Source organism: Heptranchias perlo, unplaced genomic scaffold (genome assembly GCF_035084215.1).
Source record: "Heptranchias perlo isolate sHepPer1 unplaced genomic scaffold, sHepPer1.hap1 HAP1_SCAFFOLD_55, whole genome shotgun sequence".
Taxonomy (NCBI): domain Eukaryota; kingdom Metazoa; phylum Chordata; class Chondrichthyes; order Hexanchiformes; family Hexanchidae; genus Heptranchias; species Heptranchias perlo.
In genome coordinates this window covers 314,708-334,798 of record NW_027139570.1, presented here as the reverse complement: position 1 = coordinate 334,798, position 20,091 = coordinate 314,708, and the positions used below count along the sequence as shown (strand labels likewise).

Here is a 20,091-nt window from a genome sequence, read left to right as displayed (position 1 = left end):
TAAGGTCCCACATAAGAGAATGTTAGCTTAGATAGAAGCTCATGGAATCGGGGGAAAAGTACGGACTTGGTTAGGAAGTTGGCTGAGCGAAAGGCGATAGAGAGTAGGGATAATGGGTAGGTACTCACATTGGCAGGATGTGACGAGTGGAGTCCCGCAGGGATCTGTCTTGGGACCTCAATTATTCACAATATTTATTAACGACTTAGATGAAGGCATAGAAAGTCTCATATCTAAGTTTGCCGATGACACAAAGATTGGTGGCATTGTAAGCAGTGTAGATGAAAACATAAAATTGCATAGGGATATTAATAGATTAGGTGAATGGGCAAAACTGTGGCAAATGGAATTCAATGTAGACAAATGTGAGGTCATCCACTTTGGATCAAAAAAGGATAGTACAGGGTACTTTCTAAATGGTAAAAAGTTAAAAACAGTGGATGTCCAAAGGGACCTCGGGGTTCAGGTACATAGTTCATTGAAGTATCATAAACAGGTGCAGAAAATAATCAAGAGAGCAAATGGAATGCTGGCCTTTATATCTAGAGGACCAGAGTACAAGGGGGCAGAAGTTATGCTGCAGCTATCCAAAACCCTGGTTAGACCGCACCTGGAGTACTGTGAGCAGTTCTGGGCACCGCACCTTCGGAAGGACATATTGGCCTTGGTGGGAGTGCAGCACAGGTTTAGTTGAATGATACCCGGAATTCAAGGGTTAAGTTACGAGGAGAGATTACATAATGTGGGGTTGTATTCTCTGAAGTTTCGAAGGTTAAGGGGTGATCTAATCGAGGTTTATAAGATATTAAGGGAAACGGATAGGGTGGATAGAGAGAAACTATTTCCGCTGGTTGGGGATTTTAGGAGTCGGGGCACAGTCTAATAATTAGAGCCAGACCTTTCAGGAGCGAGATTAGAAAAAATTTCTACACACAAAGTGTTGTAGAAGTTTGGAACTCTTCCACAAACGGCAATTGATACTAGCTCAATTGCTAAATTTAAACCTGAGATCGATAGCTTTTTGGCAACCAAAGGTATTCAGGGATGTGGGCCAAAGGCAGGTATATGGAGTTCGATCACAGCTCAGCCATGATCTTATCAAATGGCGGAGCAGGCACGAGGGGTTGAATGGCCTACTCCTGTTCCTATGTTCCTACGTCATTGATAAAGATTGTGAATAGTTGAGGCCCAAGCACTGATCCCTGTGGCACTCCACTCGTTACATCTTTCCAACCTGAAATTGAACCATTTGTGCCTATTCTCTGTTTCCTGTTAGCTAACCAATTCTTTATCCATGCTAATATTTTACCCCCTCCACCATGAGCTCTTATTTTGTGTAGTAGCCTTTGATGTGGCACCTTGCCAAAAGCCTTTTGGAAATCCAAGTGCACAACATCCACAGGATCCTCTTTATCCATGTTGCTTGTTGCTTCCACAAAGAACTCTAATAAATTAGTCAAACACAATTCCAGCCGTACAAGCCCCACCACCAGGATCTCTATGAGCCTCCGACTCTGGCCTCTTTCACATTTCACCCATTCTTCACCCGATCTATGGCTGCCGGGCCTTCAGCTGTCCCGGCTCTATGTTCTGCAATTCTCACCCGAAACCTCTCCACCTCCCTCTCATCCTTTACGATCCTTCTAAACCCACTTCTTTGACCAAACTTTTGCCACCCCTCCCTCTACCTCCTTTATTCAGCGCCCATCTTTTGTCTGATTCGGGGTCTGTGAAAGGCTTTGGGATGTTTTTCGATGTTAAAGGGTCTGTGGTAATGCAAGTTGTTGCTGTTTTGTGTTTATTATACTAATGTCAGTGTGAGTGAAACAAGAGTAACTCAATTTTACAATGTCTCAAATTTAGTTACAAATTAATGCCGGAGAATAACTTCAACTCTAGTTTGGTAGGACGTCCGTTCGTGGGCATACACACCGCGAGACACACACACGTGGAGAATCTTCATTGTAAAGTAGCAGTAAAATCGACCACTTATATATTGATGGTGTTTTCTGAGATTGTAAGACCCCGAAAGATATACAACAAATAAATTCCGTACATCACCGAATGGTTTAACGTTACACGATTGATAACATTTCAATTAGTGTTAATATTAAAACATTGGTAATTCTCTTCATCTCCGAACAGTGCTTATTAGTGTTAATGTTAGAATAGTGGTGAATCTCCTCACCTCTTACAGTGCTCATTAATGTTAATATTAGAACAGTGGTAAATCTCCTCACCTCCTACAATGCTCATTAGTGTTAATATTAGAACAGTGGTAAATCTCCTCACCTCCTACAGTGCTCATTAATGTTAATATTAGAACAGTGGTAAATCTCCTCACCTCCTACAATGCTCATTAGTGTTAATATTAGAACAGTGGTAAATCTCCTCACTTCCTACAGTGCTCTTTAGTGTTGATATTAGATCATTGGTAAATCTCCTCACCTCCTACGGTTCTCATTAGGTGCTGACACCATGAGAAATATGGTAAATATATATATATCCAATAGAAGCACCAACCAGGACACATCTCCTTGAACTCAGGGAGGCTGTCACTGCCTATAAACACCAGAGGAATCACACCCAGCTGGATATTGTGCATGTCGATAGATATCATATTCATAAAGTACCAGGATTTAATATCAAAACACAACTGATCAAAAATATGAAACACTTCTGTGAATAAAATAATACAATAGCGCCAGAATGTAAAACCGAGTGAGGGGTCATTTAATACATCAATGATCACCCAGCTCCATATTTCCCTCCAGAATATTCACTAACTCAGGAATAAGGCTGATGCTGGCCTGCACTGTGAGTAAATCTTACTAATGGGCGCTCCCAGTGCAGAGTCTCTGCCGACGGGAGCCCGTCTGGAACTGGGTTGTTGAGATCAGCGGGACTCACTGGATTTCACTGGGCAGCTGACTGTGTCACACCTGATGTGGAGTATTGATCATCACACTCGGGAAATGCTCCATCCCAGAGCTAACAACTGTTGTACTGATGGGAGAGGAGGGATTTGGTATCATGTTTAACAATGCAAAGCTCTCCTGCTCATTGTAATATTGCTGCCTAACCTCCTATTAATATCATATTGATTACAGAGCATTATAATCCAGGAACGTCTGTCACCACCATGGCTGAAGGTTGAAACAGGGGAGAAGATCCAACATCTTCAAAAAGAATGAGAATGGACACAGGTAGGTTCAGAAAATTCATCAAAATATAATTTCTGTCCTGACAAAGGGTCCAGATCACGAGCAGGAACCTCAGCTCACACAGGAAGAGGTAACAGCACAGATACTGTGTAGATAGAGAGAAGTGAGTGGCCATCTAGAGGGACGGTGCAGTCACAGGTAGAGGGATCTCCTGAGTACTGGAACTGGCTAATGGATACCTGGTGTTGGGGGCTGTAAGGTGGACAGAGACAGTGACTCAGAGGATGGTCTTCCTGAGTAACAGTGTGAGACCAGGGAGCAGGGGGACACCCCGAGTGGGGCGGGGGTGAGAGACAGGTGGGACACAGGAATAGGAGAGCGATAGTGGTGGGAGATTCTATAGTCAGGGGAATGGACTGACTCTTCTGCAGCCCTGGTGTCAAAGGGAAGAACATCCTGGAACGTGTGGGACCATCTTTTGGAAGGAAAGGAGAACAGAGAATAGCCATGGTCGGAACAAATAACAAGGATAGAAATACGTGTATCGAGGGAACACTGAGACTTAGCACTAGACTAAAAAACAAGGTTTAGAGTCGGCCATCTCCGGATTGCTTTACGCTGGGCTGTTTAAGGGGGGAAATATCAGTCAGGTCAATCTGTGGCTGCAGTGCTGGAGCAGGAGGGAAGGGTTCACGGTCTTGGGGACTGGAGTGAGTTCAGGGAGAAGGGAAGGGATGGTCACGGTCTGAACCGACCAACAATGGTTTTACAGACTGGGTGAATGGAGCAATGGGAGGGTTTCAACTCATAAGACTGCATGGTGGGAAATCACAGGTTCTGAGACTAGAGAGTGAAATTAATAAAACTGTTGGAGCAGAACAGAAGATTTATGAAATTGTGAAAAGTTATTAGCAGGAAAAAAAGAAGGTTGTTTTGAAATATTGAGAGATCAATTCATTTGGTATTTAAAAAAGCAAAGAAACGGAAACGGGTCAACATTCCAAAAAATCGGAGTTCGGATTGTGTGTTATGTCTGTGAATATACAAATAATTCCAAACATATTCGGAAAATCAGAAGTATAAGAGATGTGATCTAGTATCAGGAAGACAAGGCCTGAGCTTTCACAGGGCTCAGAGCGAAATGTTTCTCATTAAAACATTTTGAGGGGAGAGAAAAATAGTTCTGGACGCCAGTATTAATAAAGGTTCTATGACAGAGCTAGAACAATAACAGCTTGCATTTATATACTGCCTTTAATGTAAAACGACCCAGGGTGCGTGACAGGAGCGATTATCATACAAAAATTGACACCGAGTCAAATAAGGAGATATTAGGACGGGTGACCAAAAGCTTGGTCAAATAGGTAGGTTTTAAGGAGCGCCGTAAAGGAGAAGAGAGAAAAGGAGAGGTTTCGAACATCAGAATGTTCCAGGGTGCTATGTTAAGGTCGATTCCTTATGAACGCAGTTAAGCAATAGGAAGGGAAATAGCACAATTCTCGGTGTGTTTTGCAGGACAGCAATCAGTGAAGGTGAGATGGAGGAGGAACTGGGGGAAACGAGTTGTGGATGAAGGTTTGGGGAGATAAAAAATATTTCATTTCGTTTCTAAAAATGATGGTGGAAGTGAAAATGTTGGTGTACGAGAGGAGGATGTGGACACATAGTTAGTGATAACTGTAGAGAAGGATTTGGATCGCCGAGGTGGATAAATCACTGGGCCCAGAGATAACACACCCGAGGCTGTTAAATTGAGTCAGAGAGGAGATAAGAGGGACTCTGATCACAATTTCTCAATCCTCGATTGTTGTCAAAAATATCCAGGTGGACCGAAGCAGAACAAGTAATGTCTCTGTTAAAATAGGGAGAGAGAGTCAACGGGTAACTGGAGACCAATTAATCTCCGTCAGTCGTGGTCTGTAATTCCAGGTCGAATTAGCGAACATTTAGAGATACAGGGGATGATGAGCGGAGGCTGGAACTGATTCGCTGCAGTCAGTCGTATTTGACAAATCTGATACAGCTTTGTTGAGAGATGACTATATCGATCGATGGGATGTAGCACAGGCGGTGTATATATGGGTTTTCAGAAGGTGTTTGATAATGTGGCTCACAGGAGGCTTCAGCCGTTTGGTTGCAGAGGAAATGTAGCCGCCCGGATAGAAAGTCGATAATGTGTTTAGTTTTCTCCATTTTTGTTCACAGATCCGAACACTGCAATCACTGAGTTGCTGACAAAGTGCGACGATTACCAACTGTTCCAGTTGACGAAATTCTACCGGGACAGATTGGAACAGGCGATTGAAGAGGGGGTGGAGGGCGTCAGCTCGTTGTTAACATACGAGAGACATTTCAGTGGACAGGAACATCAGGTAAGTGGGAAGGATACAGAATGAATTTGGTCATTTAAACATCACATAACTAACAGGATATCAGATCTTAGAATCAGAGAATGTTACAGAAGAGAAACTGGTCAAATAGGAAAGAAATGGATCAAACTGAAAATACAGTGAATCTGAAACAATGATACGAAATGGTGAAAATACCCAATGGATCGTTCAGTCTCTGTACAAAGGAGAGGGGAACGGTTCGGGTATAACTCTTGTGTGGACTGAAAACAAAAGGGAATCAGTTTAAGTGGGAATGGGAAAAGGAGGTACCAATATATTCATTATAATTATTTACAGAAAGTCACTGGTCTCGTGGAGAAGGGAAACAGGGCGGACAGTTCCAACCTTCTCCTAAATCTGGTGATGGAGAACGGCTCTCGGGCCCGAAGGGTGATGTGGGAATCCTTTGTGAAAATGCACCATGCGGTACCAAAGTTGGACAAAATACTGAACGAGATGCAGGAACTTGGTACGGTAATATCACACACTGAATTCAATTTCAGATTGAAACACTGCAGAATTTACCAACATATTACACAGATCTTATCTCATGAAAGCTCATTGATTTAAACAGGTCCTGATCCATTTGATTATATGAACATCGGACGAAGTTTAACTGAAATACCCAGTCATCTGAAAGGTAAGTGACGACATGGAGATTTCAAACTGTTTATTTCACTTCTGAGAATCAGAATGTTTGACTGTAGCCTTTTGTTTAGAGATTGTCAGAATCTGTGAATCAGAAGTTGAAAGGTTGGAGGGAACAGAATAAAGTTTGATTTTGATTTGTTAATAATCTTCAGATCGTCTGCACGATCTTTTACTATTCACGTTTCCCAATTATTTGTAAATTTGTAGATGTTTTATTACTCCAACTAATCCAGGTGCTGATTGCTAACAGCTGTGAAAAACCGTTCATACCTGGGAGGATCCCGATACACCGTGAATCCCCATACACACCTGGGAGGATCGTGATACAGCTTTAATCCCCATACACACCTGGCAGGATCCTGATACACTGTGACTACCCATACACATCTGGCAGGATCCTGATATACTGTGACTCCCCATACACACCTGGCAGGATCCTGATACACTGTGAATCCCCATACACACCGGGCAGACCCTGTTACACTGTGAACCCCCATACACATCTGGCAGGATCCTGATACACTGTGAATCTCCATACACACCTGGCAGGACCCAGATACAGTGTGAATCCACATGCACACCTGGCAGGATCCAGATACAGTGTGAATCCCCATGCACACCTGGCAGGATCCTGATCCACTGTGAATCCCCATGCACAACTGGCAGGATCCTGATACACTGTGAATCCCCATACACACCTGTCAGGATCCTGATATATTGTGAATCCTACACACAACTCCAGTGTGCCTCACAGATCCTTTCGGCTCACAATTAATGAGCAGTGCTTTGTGCCAGACGTCACGGTTTACCTGCGCCCCTAGAAATCTGCTCCCAATCACCTGTAGGGAACGAGGTGGAGAAATGCGAAATATTGAAAATGTTATCTTTTCACAGACGTCAAAGTATTCGATCTGATCTGAGAAGATTTGCGGATTTTCACACAATAGATCATTAATCCGTGGAGAAATGTGAGGGAAAGACAATGTTCAGGGTAATTCGGAAGTTATGGGCTAGCTTCCTAATGGCAGGGAAAGGGAGAACTTATTCTACTCAAAGAATAGTCCTTTAACTCAGGGTCTTTTTGGACCCAATGGAATGACTAATGGCAGTGAAAGGGAAAACTTATTCTATTCAAAGAATAGTCCTTTAACTCAGGGTCTTTCTGAACCCAATGTAATGAATGATGGCAGTGAAAGAGAGGACCTATACTGCTCAAATAATAGTATTTAACTCAGGGCCTTTTTAGACCCAATGGAATGAATAATGGCAGTGAAAGAGAGAACTTATTCTGCTCAAAGCATAGTCCTTTAACTCAGGGTCTTTTTTAGACCCAATGGAATGACTGATGGGAACAGATTTGTAATTTCCCAAACCTACAATGTGGGGAATTCTGACCGAAATGAAACAACTGAGTGTAATTATTGGGAGAACAGTTGAAATGAACTGTGAATGTTTTCTGCTCGAACATTACACAGAATGATGTGTGCAGTAGTTGTATTTTTTAATTCTAATCGGTGTTATGACAGGAAAAAGCAATTTCGCCCAAATAAGCCTGTCCCTGTTAGATAGATGACCCCACCTACCCGTCGTCTCAATGTATCCAAAGAAACACGTCTGATTGTCTCTTGACCCACTTACACTGCCACTTTATTGTCTTCCCAAGTTTCTCTGGCACTTTGTGTGAGAAAATTACCCTGAATTCCCTTCTCCGTTATTAATTATTTTGTTGATTTTGAGCCTGTTTCCTGTTTCGGATGAGTATATTCAAGACTGTGATCGATAGATTTTTGGACACGAAGGAAATCAATGGAGAATAGGATCGGGCGGGCAAGTGGATTTGAGGTGGATCAGCCATGATCTCATTGACTGGCGGTGCAGGCTCGAAGGGCCGTATGGCCCACCCCTGCTCCTACTTCATATGTTCTTATGTCCTTACTAATGTTGGGAATTCCATTAAAACATTTCAATACTGAAATCTCTTAACCAAACAAAATACATCAAACCCTCGCACCATCGCCTCAGCCTAAACTCGTAATAAATTAAATCATCTTTCTGACTCCCCTCTGTACATACAGAATGGCAGTAATCTTTACCTGTGATCAGGTGACTATAGAAATGCAGGTAATACCCCAGACAACCTGCCCGAGTCCTAAAACAATAATAATTTAACTCCTGTCTATTCAGTCCGCCCCTCTCCCATTGCGCACAACACCCGAGATAACCTGCCCAAGACCTGATACAATAGGAGTGGAACTTCTGTTCGTTCACAGTCTGTCCCTCTCCCAGTGCCCACAATATCCCAGATAACCTGCCCGAGGTCTGATACAATAACAGTGGAATTTCTCTCCATTCAGAGTCTGTCCCTCTCCCAATGCAAACAATAACCTATTTCCAATTTCCGCAAAAGGTGAGCACCACTGACGGTTTCATAGGTTAATCCTCCAGAACCTCTAGTTTCGTATCACCAGAACCATGTGTGGATTTGAAATGAGATGTCCATGGTACAGGGCGGGGCTGATAAAATTAATCAGCCGAGGGAAAATATCACCTTCATAGAAATCTCCATGTTCAGTAAATATTAGAATCAAGTGAGAATTTGAAACTTTTCTCAGCCCTTGTTCACTTTCAAGCGAGGTTTCCAGTAACTGAGTTTAATTTCCTGCTCGCACCTCTATTGAAGATGTGAATTCAACCTCGGAACATTTTACTGACTAGGAAAGTGATATTGAGAATTTGTTTTTATATCAATACAACGAATATTGAGAACCACTTTCTGCCTGATCTTATTGAAGATGTTCAAGAGAAACACAAGGAAACACTCCGGGTCCAAACTGAAACACTGAGAGTGAACACAATCCTAATAAAGGAGAAGGTTAAGATTTTCCAGCTGGTCAATCCATACACTGAGCTAACGGTCATTTCTACTGTTCGAGATCGGACACTTGCAGAACATGAACTGCTGGCAAGAGGCCGAGAGCATGAAGAGTGGAGAGAGAAACATCTCCGGAGAGAACTGGAAAAAATCCAAACTGATCAATTGTTCCAGAGCAGTTTTTTCCCGGAGAAAATGCAAATCTGGGAGTTCAGCAGCGGTGAGCGGAGTCGCGGGGATTGGAAAAACAACAATGGTACAAAAGATTGTTTATGACTGAGGCCACTGGGAAAATATACCCACACTTTCAATTTGTTTTCAGTTTTAAATTCCGGGCTTTGAACGCTATTAACTGTAGAATAAACCTGAGGAATCTGATACTGAATCTGTATTCTTACTTTGGGAATATGTTGGGAGATCTCTGGAAGAACCCAGAGGGATTACTGTTTATATTCGATGGTTTAGATGAATTCAAGGACAGCATCCATTTTGCAAATAATCGGAGAAATACAGAACCTCAGTACATGTGCACAGATCCTGAAGACTGGTGTGAAGTGTCTGACATTGTGTACAGTTTAATACAGCACAAGCTGCTCCCAGGATGTTCAGTGCTAGTGACCAGCCGCCCCACTGCATTACATTTATTGGAAAACGCTGAGATCAGTGTCTGGGCTGAAATCCTGGGATTTGTTTGGTGAAGAACGGAAGGAATATTTCAACAAGTTTTTTGAAGATCAGGTGGTGGCAGCAGCTGTTTTCAAACACTGGAGGAGAACGAGATCCTGTACACCATGTGTTACAACCCTTCCTACTGCTGGATCCTCGGTCTGTCACTGGGTCCCTTCTTCACACAAAGAGACAGGAAACAGCAGCGAGTTCCCAAGACCATCACCCAACTATATTCCTACTATATTTACAACATTCTGAAAAACCATGGCCGAGAGATTGAATCCCCCCGTGATGTGTTACTGAAGATCGGTGAGATTGACTTCACTGGAGTCTCCGAGAAGAAGATTGGTGTTTCGAAATGGAGATTTGATCCAGTACAATCTGCAACCTTCCCAGTTCCTGTCTGGGTTCATGATGTAACTTTTGGAGAGAGATGATTCTGCCCAGAGTGTGGTTTACACATTCCCGCACCTCACCATCCAAGAGTTTGTAGCCGCTCTCGCACAATTCCTGACTCCAGATCCTGGGGACATCCGGAAACTCCTCCGTGAAGCCCACAGCAAGGAAGATGGGCGATTGGAGATATTTCTCCGTTTTGTTGCTGGTCTCTCATCCTCACAGTCAGCTCGGCCCCTGGAGGAGTTTCTGGGTCCATTTCTTCATCAAACAATCTGCGGAATGATTGATTGGCTGAAGGAGAAAGTTGAAGGAGAGATTGGAAATACAGCTTGTGAATCTGATGAAAGGGACCTCCTGAACACATTCCACTACCTGTTTGAGTTTCAGAATAAAACACTGTCTCGGGTCACAGTGGGATCTGTGGAAACAATTACATTTAATGGATTGCGACTGACCCCTATTTACTGTGCGCTGCTGTCTCATGGCATTGGACTCTGTGGTATAACAAAACACCTCGATCTGGAGAACTGCTCCATTCAGTGTGAAGGACTCCAGCGGCTGGGACCCGTACTACACAAATGCCAGGTGTTGAGGTAACTGTATATTTGTCTCTAACTGTTGGGCCAATTGTCCAACAGTCACAGATTGTATTGTTGCTCCGTAATGAAGGGAAACAAACAGTTCCGATAAACCAGAGAGAAGCAGATGCAACACAAATATGACAAATGATAAGAGGATCGGTTAGTAATTCCCTAAGGACTGGAGAATCTAAAATGGATCGTTGTGAAAAGTCGGGATTTTACAGTCTTTATCGGATCAGTAAATACATGTCACTGAAAGAGTCTGATAATTTAATTACAATAAATGATATTTATTGCTGTTTTTATCACTACCTGAGATACATCCATTGAAGAGGCTAATTCTCACTGTTACTCACACGTGGACCGATACTAACTGCAGCAGTCTTTGTGTCTGAGCATCCCACCCTCTTACCGAGGTTTGGGGGCAAGTGACAGTCACCGGACTGTGATCGTGTGTAGGAGAGGGAAGCAGAAACACCAAACATTCAGTAACAAAGAGCAAAACACAGCTTTCGGGCAGTCAACCGCCAGTGGGCGAGCTGAGCTTTCCCCGCAGGACGACGGTCCGTTATCTTAACTCATCAATGACACAGCCCTTCACACTCTCCAATACATCCACCTTCTCTTCACCCAGCTGGCAGCACTCGTGCCTCTGAATCAGAAGGTCGTGGATTCAGGCCCCTCGCTGATTAATCCAGGCCGACACTTCAGTGGGATTGGGGAACTAAAATCTGCCAGTAAAATGGTTCCAATCTAACGGGTTGTGGGGTATTAGCCCAGGAATACAGATACACACTGGTCAGCGGTGGGGCCTCCCACTCAGCAGGAGGCTCCTGGGTAAACCAGGTGCAGTCAACCCGTGAATTTCCCACAGTCTGCCCCCCGTGTGTGAGGTCCCGCTCGGGGAGGTAACCACAGAAAATTCCCCATAAACTGTCGGGCCCGTTATCCTGAAATAAGTAAAGAGCCAGTTCAATGGGAATAAAGAGAGAGACTCCCCTCCCCCGCCCCTATAAACTAGGAGTGCAGAGACATTTAAAACTTGTAACAAGCCAAAATAAACTCTCCTTATCACATGAAATCCTGGGGGACGGATTTTGCAACAGCAGTTAGCGCCGTTTCACAATATAATTCACCCCGAGATATTGTACAGTTTCATACAATACTGCATGAAGTACAGGTAATCACCGCTTTATCATTTATTTCGGGGAAAATCGCCGCATTCCCATAAAATCTGGGAATTAACAAGCATCAGAAATGAGACAAGTTTCCCCGAACATGAAGGGAGCGGTCATTGAACTCCAGGAGGGTAATTCTGATCATCAGGGAATGAGGCCGGACTAAGGGACACTTAATGGCTTCACACAGACAGCGCTTTATTTGATAAATACATTTACTGACAGTTCCTGAATCTATGGGGCGTTGGACAGAGAGAGATTCATTGTCAGCGACACGGAAATCTGGTTATTAATTTCCTGAATAGTTTTCAGTGTTTCCTGTAGTATCAGAGAGAAATTGTGTCAAATCGGGGATTGGATTCAGTATGTTTCTCACTCTCTGTCTGTTTGTGTTTAGACTGGGTAATAATAAACTGGGAGATTCAGGAGTGAAACTACTGTCTGCGACTCTGAGGAACCCGGACTGTAAAATACAGGAACTGGGGTAAGTATCAGACTGTGTGAGATTGTGTTTATCATAATTGGATGTCTAACACCGCACATTATTATTAATATCAGTGATGGTGTTGTTAATAAACACTGTACATTATTATTAGCATCAGTAATAGTGTTATTAATAAACACTGTACATTATTATTAGCATCAAAATAGTGTTATTAATAAACACTGTACATTATCATCAGTATCAGTGATAGTGTTATTAATAAACACTGTGCATTGTTATTAGTATCAGTGATAGTGTTAATAAACACTGTACATTGCTATTGGTATCAGTAATAGTGTTATTAATAAACACTCTACATTATTATTAGTATCGGTAATAGTGTTATTCATAAAAACTGTCCATTATTAGTATCAGTAATAGTGTTATTAATAAACACTGTACATCATTATTAGTATCAGTAATAGTGCTATTAATAAACACTGTACATCATTATTAGTATCAGTAATAGTGTTATTAATAAACACTACATTATTATTACTATCAGTTATAGTGTTATTAATAAACACTGTACATTATTATTAGTATTGGTAATAGTGTTATTAATAAACACTGTACATTATTATTAGAATCGGTAATAGTGTTATTAAGAAACACTACATTATTATTACTATCAGTAATAGTGTTATTAATAAACACTGTACATTATTATTAGTATCGGTAATAGTGTTATTAATAAACACTGTACATTATTATTCGTATCAGTAATAGTGTTATTAATAAATACTGTACATTATTATTAGTATCAGTAATAGTGTTGTTAATAAACACTGTACATTATTATTAGTATCGATAATAGTGTTATTAATAAACACTGTACATTATTATTAGTGTCAGTAAGTGTTATTAATAAACACTGTACATTATTATTAGTATCAGTAATTGTGCTATTAATGAATACTGTACATTATTATTAGTATCAGTAATAGTGTTATTAATAAACATTACATTATTATTACTATCAGTAATAGTGCTATCAATAATATAATGTACATTATTATTAGTACCAGTAATAGTGTTATTAATAAACACTGTACATTATTATTAGTATCAGTAATAGTGTTCTTAATAAACACTGTACATTATTATTAGTGTCAGCAATTGCGCTATTAATAAACACTGGGGATTTACTCTGATTCCTGTTATTTCTCTCTCTCTGATCCCCAGTTTGGATGATGTCGGTCTCACAGAATCTTGTACCGAGGATCTCGTCTCCGCTCTCAGTACAAACCGTAAACTGACGGGTCTGAACCTTGGATCAAACTACTTCGCTGACCGATCTGTCCCCGCTCACCGCTCCCTCATACTGACCCGTAGGAGTCTGGAGTGGATCTGGTGAGTGTTTGTGTTAATGTTTAATGTAATCAATAAAATATCACTGGGATTCAGGCCCTTTTATGGGTAATATTTGTCTGTAATTATTATTGAAATATTAACCCCAGTCTCCCTGTTATTTACAGTGTTGTTCAATCTGTTTATTTCCTGTTTAATCTTTAATCTGTTTCAGGCTTTGGAGGAATCAGTTCAGTTCAAACGGAAAGAGACACCTGGAGTCACTGCAGGAATCCAGACCCGGACTGAGTGTGGGAGTGTGATCATTTCAATTAATAACCATTCCTGGTCTCATGATATGAATATTTTTGGCCGATTCTCTGCCCCTCCCCTTTAACCGGCCGCGCTCCAGGTTGAAATCCGAACGGCCCTTTAACGGTTTCCAGCTCGAGCTGAGCGAGCGTCGTCTCCCATTGTGACGTCAGAGGCCCAGCGACAGGGTCACGAGACTCAGTCACCCGGTCCCACAGCGCTGATTCTGCCGGATATCCGGGGCTGGATGGTCCCCAATGGGACACTGGGTCAATGTACAGACAGGAAGGGCACAGGGTGGGGCTCAGTCTGGGCTGCAGTGGGACACTGGGTCAATGTACAGAGAGGAAGGGCCCAGGGTGGGACTCAGTCTGGGCTGCAGTGGGACACTGGGTCAATGTACAGACAGGAAGGGCCCAGGGTGGGGCTCAGTCTGGGCTGCAGTGGGGCACTGGGTCAATGTACAGACAGGAAGGGCCCAGGGTGGGGCTCAGTCTGGGCTGCAGTGGGACACTGGGTCAATGTACAGACAGGAAGGGCCCAGGGTGGGGCTCAGTCTGGGCTGCAGTGGGACACTGGGTCAATGTACAGAGAGGAAGGGCCCAGGGTGGGGCTCAGTCTGGGCTGTAGGGGGACACTGGGTCAATGCAGAGACAGGAAGTCCCAGGGTGGGGCGCAGTCTGGGCTGCAGTGGGACACTGGGTCAATGTACAGACAGGAAGGGCCCAGGGTGGGGCTCAGTCTGGGCTGCAGTGGGACACTGGGTCAATGTACAGACAGGAAGGGCCCAGGGTGGGGCTCAGTCTGGGCTGCAGTGGGACACTGGGTCAATGTACAGAGAGGAAGGGCCCAGGGTGGGGCTCAGTCTGGGCTGTAGGGGGACACTGGGTCAATGCAGAGACAGGAAGTCCCAGGGTGGGGCGCAGTCTGGGCTGCAGTGGGACACTGGGTCAATGTACAGACAGGAAGGGCCCAGGGTGGGGCTCAGTCTGGGCTGCAGTGGGGCACTGGGTCAATGTACAGACAGGAAGGGCCCAGGGTGGGGCTCAATCTGGGCTGTCGGGGGACACTGGGTCAATGTACAGACAGGAAGGGCCCAGTGTGGGGCTCAGTCTGGGCTGCAGTGGGACACTGAGTCAAAGTACAGATAGGAAGGGCTTAGAGTTGGCTCAGTCTAGACTGCAGTAGGACAGTGATAATTGGGCTCCTCTCCCAGTGAGGAGTCAGAATCTGGACCGTGTCCCTGTGTACCGTGCCTTCAGCTGCCGAGGCCCGAAGCTCTGGAATTCACTCCCTAAACCTTTCCACCTCTCTCCATCTCTCCCCTCCTTTAAGATGCTCCTTAAAACCTACCTCTTTGACCAAGATTTTTGGTCACCTGTCCTAATATTTCCTTATGCTGCTCAGTGTCAAATTTTGCCTTAATACTCCTGCAAAGTACCTTGGGACGTTTTACTGCTATAAAGGCGCTATATAAATGTAATTTGTTGTCCATGTGCTGTGTTATTAAAACTCCACCATTTATTTCAGCTCAGGCCTGGACTCCTCATTATTTAAAATAAAAATATTGGTGTTCGTATTTTAAAATATTGAATAAATGTTCCTGGAAAAGACGTCACACCTCCTCCAACTGGCATCATAGATGTGACCGGTCGGTCCATTGAACCGGTTTGGTCTTACACGGGGATATGCATTTTCACAAATTAGTGAGACGGACTGTAAGCAAAAGGCTCAGCTGGGACTCCACAAAATGTCCTCCCGACATGCAAGGCAAAATGTCCGCCATGCACCTGCCGCAATATCACAGAATGATACGTTACAGTATTTATCCAATTCTCGTTTGAAATTTACTGTTGAATCGGCTTCCACCTCCCTTTCAGGCAGTAAATTCCAGATCATAACAACTTGCTGCATAAAAATAATCCTCTTGTCACCTCTGTCTCTTTTGACAATTATTTTGAATCTGTGTCATTTGGTTACCGACCCCCTGCCACTGGAAACAGTTTCTCCTCATTTACTCCATCAAAACCCCTCAAATGGCCGCTTTGTCCCCTCAAAGTTGTCCCATCTCTCCGAAACACAAGCATCATTTTGAAATTATAACAAACCCTCGAAGCCCGGACAGGGGTTCACGTTTCCGACGTTAATCTCCTCTCGGCCCCTGTTTGTCTCACAGTGGGTTAACGTGTTTGTATAACATTGCAGGCCGGGCTATTTTAACCCCAGGCTTTAACCTGGTTAAATCACAATCGGTTACAATCGAACAGGAACATGTTACACCGAGGCCCCAAAACCATGGCCCAGAGAGGAAATTACACCCCAGGGCAATAAAAAGACCAAACTCACGTGGGCCCTGTTTGGGTGCAGCCTGTGGAGGAGGCCTCGGTCGGTCCCCTCTGGGGGAGCCTCAGACGCTTCCCTTTGTGGGAGGCCTTGGTCGCTCCCATTTGGGAGTGGAGTCCTCGGCCGGTCTCCTCTCGGGGAGGCAATGGGCACCCCAGAGTGGCAGTCTTAATATTTAGACTACCACCACAACACTAACTTCTATTTATAATGTATATCTATGTCTATTTACATACGGCCAGCACGGCAGTATCTTGGACAAATTGGCGGAAAGCACAGTGGCCATCTTGGACAAATTGGCGGCAAGTACAGCGGCCATCTTGCACAAAATTGCGGAACGTACGGCGGCCAACTTAGACAAAATGGCGGCAAGTATCGCACAGACTGTCCCCAGTGATATCACAGTGACAGAAAAGTGCACCCAGTCACCCCAGTGTGATCCCAGACTGCTCCCAGGGATCCCACAGTGCACTCAATCAGCCCAGATGGATCCCACAGTGCATCCAATTACCCCAGAGGGATCGCAGAGTTGCAGTCTTTATATTTGGACCACCACCACAAAAACTACTACAACAACAACTTGCATTTATGATATATAATATAGATATACTGCATAAATCTATTTGCACTCGGCCAAAATGACGGCATTTTGGACTAAATGGCTCTAAGTACGCAGGACATCTTGGAAAAATGCGGCAAGTACGGCGGCCATCTTGTACAAAACGGAGGCAAATATTGCGCACAGAGTGCGCAGTGATCGCACAGTGACCCCAGAATGCCCCAGTTACCCAACAGTGACCCCAGAGTGCACCCAATCACACCAGAGTGATTCCAGAGTGCATCCAGTGATCCAAGAGTGCACCCAGTCAACCCAAAGTGATCCCAGAGTGCAACCGGGATGACAGCGTGCATCCAGTCACTCCAGAGTACAGCCAGTCATCCAGAGTGAAACCAGCCTGCACCGCAAGTACGGCGGCCATCTTGGACAAAATGGAGGCAAATACGGCAGCCATCATGGACGAAATATCGGCAAGTACCGCGCAGAGTGTCCCCAGTGATGCTACAGTGACCCCAGAATGTCCGAGTGACAGTGCAATGACCCCGAAGTGCAACCAGTCACCCCAGAGAGATTTCAGAGTATTTACACACGGCCAGCATGGCGGCAAGTACGGCAGCCATCTTGGACAAGAAGGCGTCAAATACAGCGACCGTCTTGGACAAAATGGCAGCATGTGCGGCGGCCGTCTTGGACAAAAAGGCGGCAAGCACGGCGGCATCTTCGACAAAATGGCAGCAAGTACGGCGGTCACCTTGGACAAAATGGCGGCAAGTGCGGCGGCCATCTTGGACAAAAATGCTGCAAAGACGGCCGCCAATTTGGACAAAATGGAGGCGAGTACAGCAGCCATCTTGGTCGAAATGGAGGCAAGTTTGGCACAGAGTGTCCCCAGTGACCCTAGAGTTAACCCAGAGTCACACCCAGTGATCCCAGAGCGCACCCTGGGATCCCAGAGTACACTCATTCACTTCAGAGTAATCCCAGTGTGCACCCAGGGATCTCAGAGTACACCCAGTCAGTCCAGAGTAATCCCATTGTGCACTCAGGGATCTTAGAGTGCACCCAGCCTTACCAGCATGATTACAGAGTGCACCCAGTGATCCCAGAATGCACCCCGTCAACCAGAATTGATAGCAGAGTGTGTCCTGGGATCCCAGAGTGAAAGCAGTCAACCCTAAAAGATCCCAGAGTGCACCCAGGGATCACAGAGTGCACCCACTCACCCCGAGTGATCCCAGAGAATTACACACGGCCAGCATGGCGGCAAGTACGGCAGCCATCTTAGACAAGATGGCATCAAGTACATCTACCGCCTTGGACAAAATAGCGGAAACTACGACGGCCATCATGGACAAAATGACCGCAACTACGGCGAACATCTTGGCAAAATGGTGATATGTATGGAAGCCAGCTTGGACAAAATGGCAACAAGTCCGGCGTCCTTGTTGGATAAAATGGCCGTAAGTATAGCGGTTATCTTGGTAAAAATGGTGGGAGGTAATGCTGCCATCGTGGAAAAAATGGCGGCAAGCACGGCAGCCATCTGGGACAAAATGGCGGCAAGTGCAGCGGCCTTCTTGGACAAAATGGCCCAAATACGGCAGAAATCTTCGAAAAATGGCGGCGAGTACGGCAGCCATCTTGGTCGAAATGGCGGCAAATACCCCGCAGAGTGCCCACAGTGATACCACAGTGACCCCAGAATGTCCCAGTAACCCCCGAGTTAAACTAGAGTCCCACCCAGTGATTCCAGACTGATAGCAGAATGTCCCAGGGATCCCAGAGTGATCAGAGAGAGCACTCAGGGATTACAGAATGCAACCAGTCACTGCTCAGTGATCCCAGATTGCATCCAGGGAACCCAGAGAGCACCCAGTCACAACAGAGTGATCCCAGAGAGCACCCAGTCACCCCAGATTGATCCCAGAGAGAGCCCAGTCACCCTCGAGTGATCCCAGATTGAACACAGAATGGCGGCAAGTACGGCGGCTCTCTGGGACAATATGGCGGCAAGTACGACGGCCATCGTAGAAAAAGTTGCCACAAATATGACGGCCATTTTGGAAAAAATGGCGGTAATACGACGGCCATCATGGACAAAATGGCGGCAAGTACAGCAGCCATCCTGGACAAAATGGAGGCAAATACGAAGCCACCTCCAACAAAATGGCGGAAAGTATCGCACAGACTGCCCCAGTGATCCCACAGTGATCCCACAATGTCCAAGTGACCCAGGAGTTAGCGCAGAGTCGCACCAAGTGATTCCAGGGGATACCCAGGGATGCCAGAGTACACACAGTCAACCCAGAGTGATCCCAGAGTGCACTCAGGGATCACAGAGTGAACCCAGTCACCCCAGAGTGATCGCAGAGTATACACACGGCCAGCATGGAGGCATGTACAGTAGCCATCTTAGACAAGATGGCGTCAAGTACAGCGACGATCATGGACAAAATGGTGGCATATATGGCGGCAATCATGGACAAAATGGCGGAATGTAATGCTGCAACACTGGACAAAAATAGCGGCAAGTACAACGTCATTCTTGGATAAAATGGCCGTAAGTATGGCAGCCATGTTGTACAAAATGTCGGCAAATAGCACTGCCATCTTGGCCAAAATGGACACATGTACGGCGGCCATCTTGAAAAGATGGTGGCAAGTGCAGCCGCCTGCTTGGACAAAATAGCCGCAGGTACGGCAGAAATCATGGAAAAAATGGCGGCGTGTACGGCAGCTAACTTGGACGAAATGATGGCAAGTACCGCCCAGAGGGTGCCCAGTGATCTCACACTGACCCCAGAATGTCCCAGTGAGCCCAGAGTTAAACAAAAGTCGCACCCAGTGATCACAGAAGGCACTCAGTCAACCCAGAATGATCCCAGAGTGCATTCAGGGATATCAGAATGCACCCAGTCACCCCAGAGTGATCCCACTGTGCAGTAGTGATCCAAGAGTGGCTGCAAGTACGCTGGCTCTCTGGGACAAAATGACCGAAAGTTCAGTGGCCATCTTAGAAAAAATCGCCACAAGTATGGCAGTCATTTAGGACAAAATGGCGACAAGTATTGTATCCATCTTGGACAAAATGGCCGAAAGTATGGCAACCAGCTTGGAGAAAATGGCGCCAAATACAGCGGTCATCTTGAACAAAATAGCGGCAAGTACACAGCCATCTTGGACAAAATGGCACAAATTA

At 44.9% G+C, this 20,091-nt stretch overlaps 1 protein-coding gene across 6 annotated transcripts in view; it reads left to right on the top strand.

Annotated features, from left to right (window-relative positions):
- Positions 1-15,519, top strand: part of LOC137315461 (NACHT, LRR and PYD domains-containing protein 4C-like) — a 36,637-nt gene extending 21,118 nt beyond the window's left edge. For 4 of the 6 annotated variants that reach the window (XM_067980150.1, XM_067980147.1, XM_067980148.1 and 1 more), the window contains 5 exons: positions 3,111-3,206; positions 5,370-5,536; positions 5,852-6,023; positions 6,129-6,194; positions 8,998-10,512. In XM_067980150.1, coding sequence (XP_067836251.1) covers positions 3,191-3,206; positions 5,370-5,536; positions 5,852-6,023; positions 6,129-6,194; positions 8,998-9,353 — 777 coding nt within the window. In that variant the 5' untranslated portion in view covers positions 3,111-3,190 and the 3' untranslated portion in view covers positions 9,354-10,512. Of the gene's footprint in view, positions 1-3,110; positions 3,207-5,369; positions 5,537-5,851; positions 6,024-6,128; positions 6,195-8,997; positions 10,739-12,301; positions 12,389-13,573; positions 13,742-13,913 lie in introns of those variants that run through there. The other 2 variants (XR_010961443.1, XM_067980152.1) reach the window with 2 other exon arrangements.
- Positions 15,520-20,091: the final 4,572 nt, after the last annotated feature.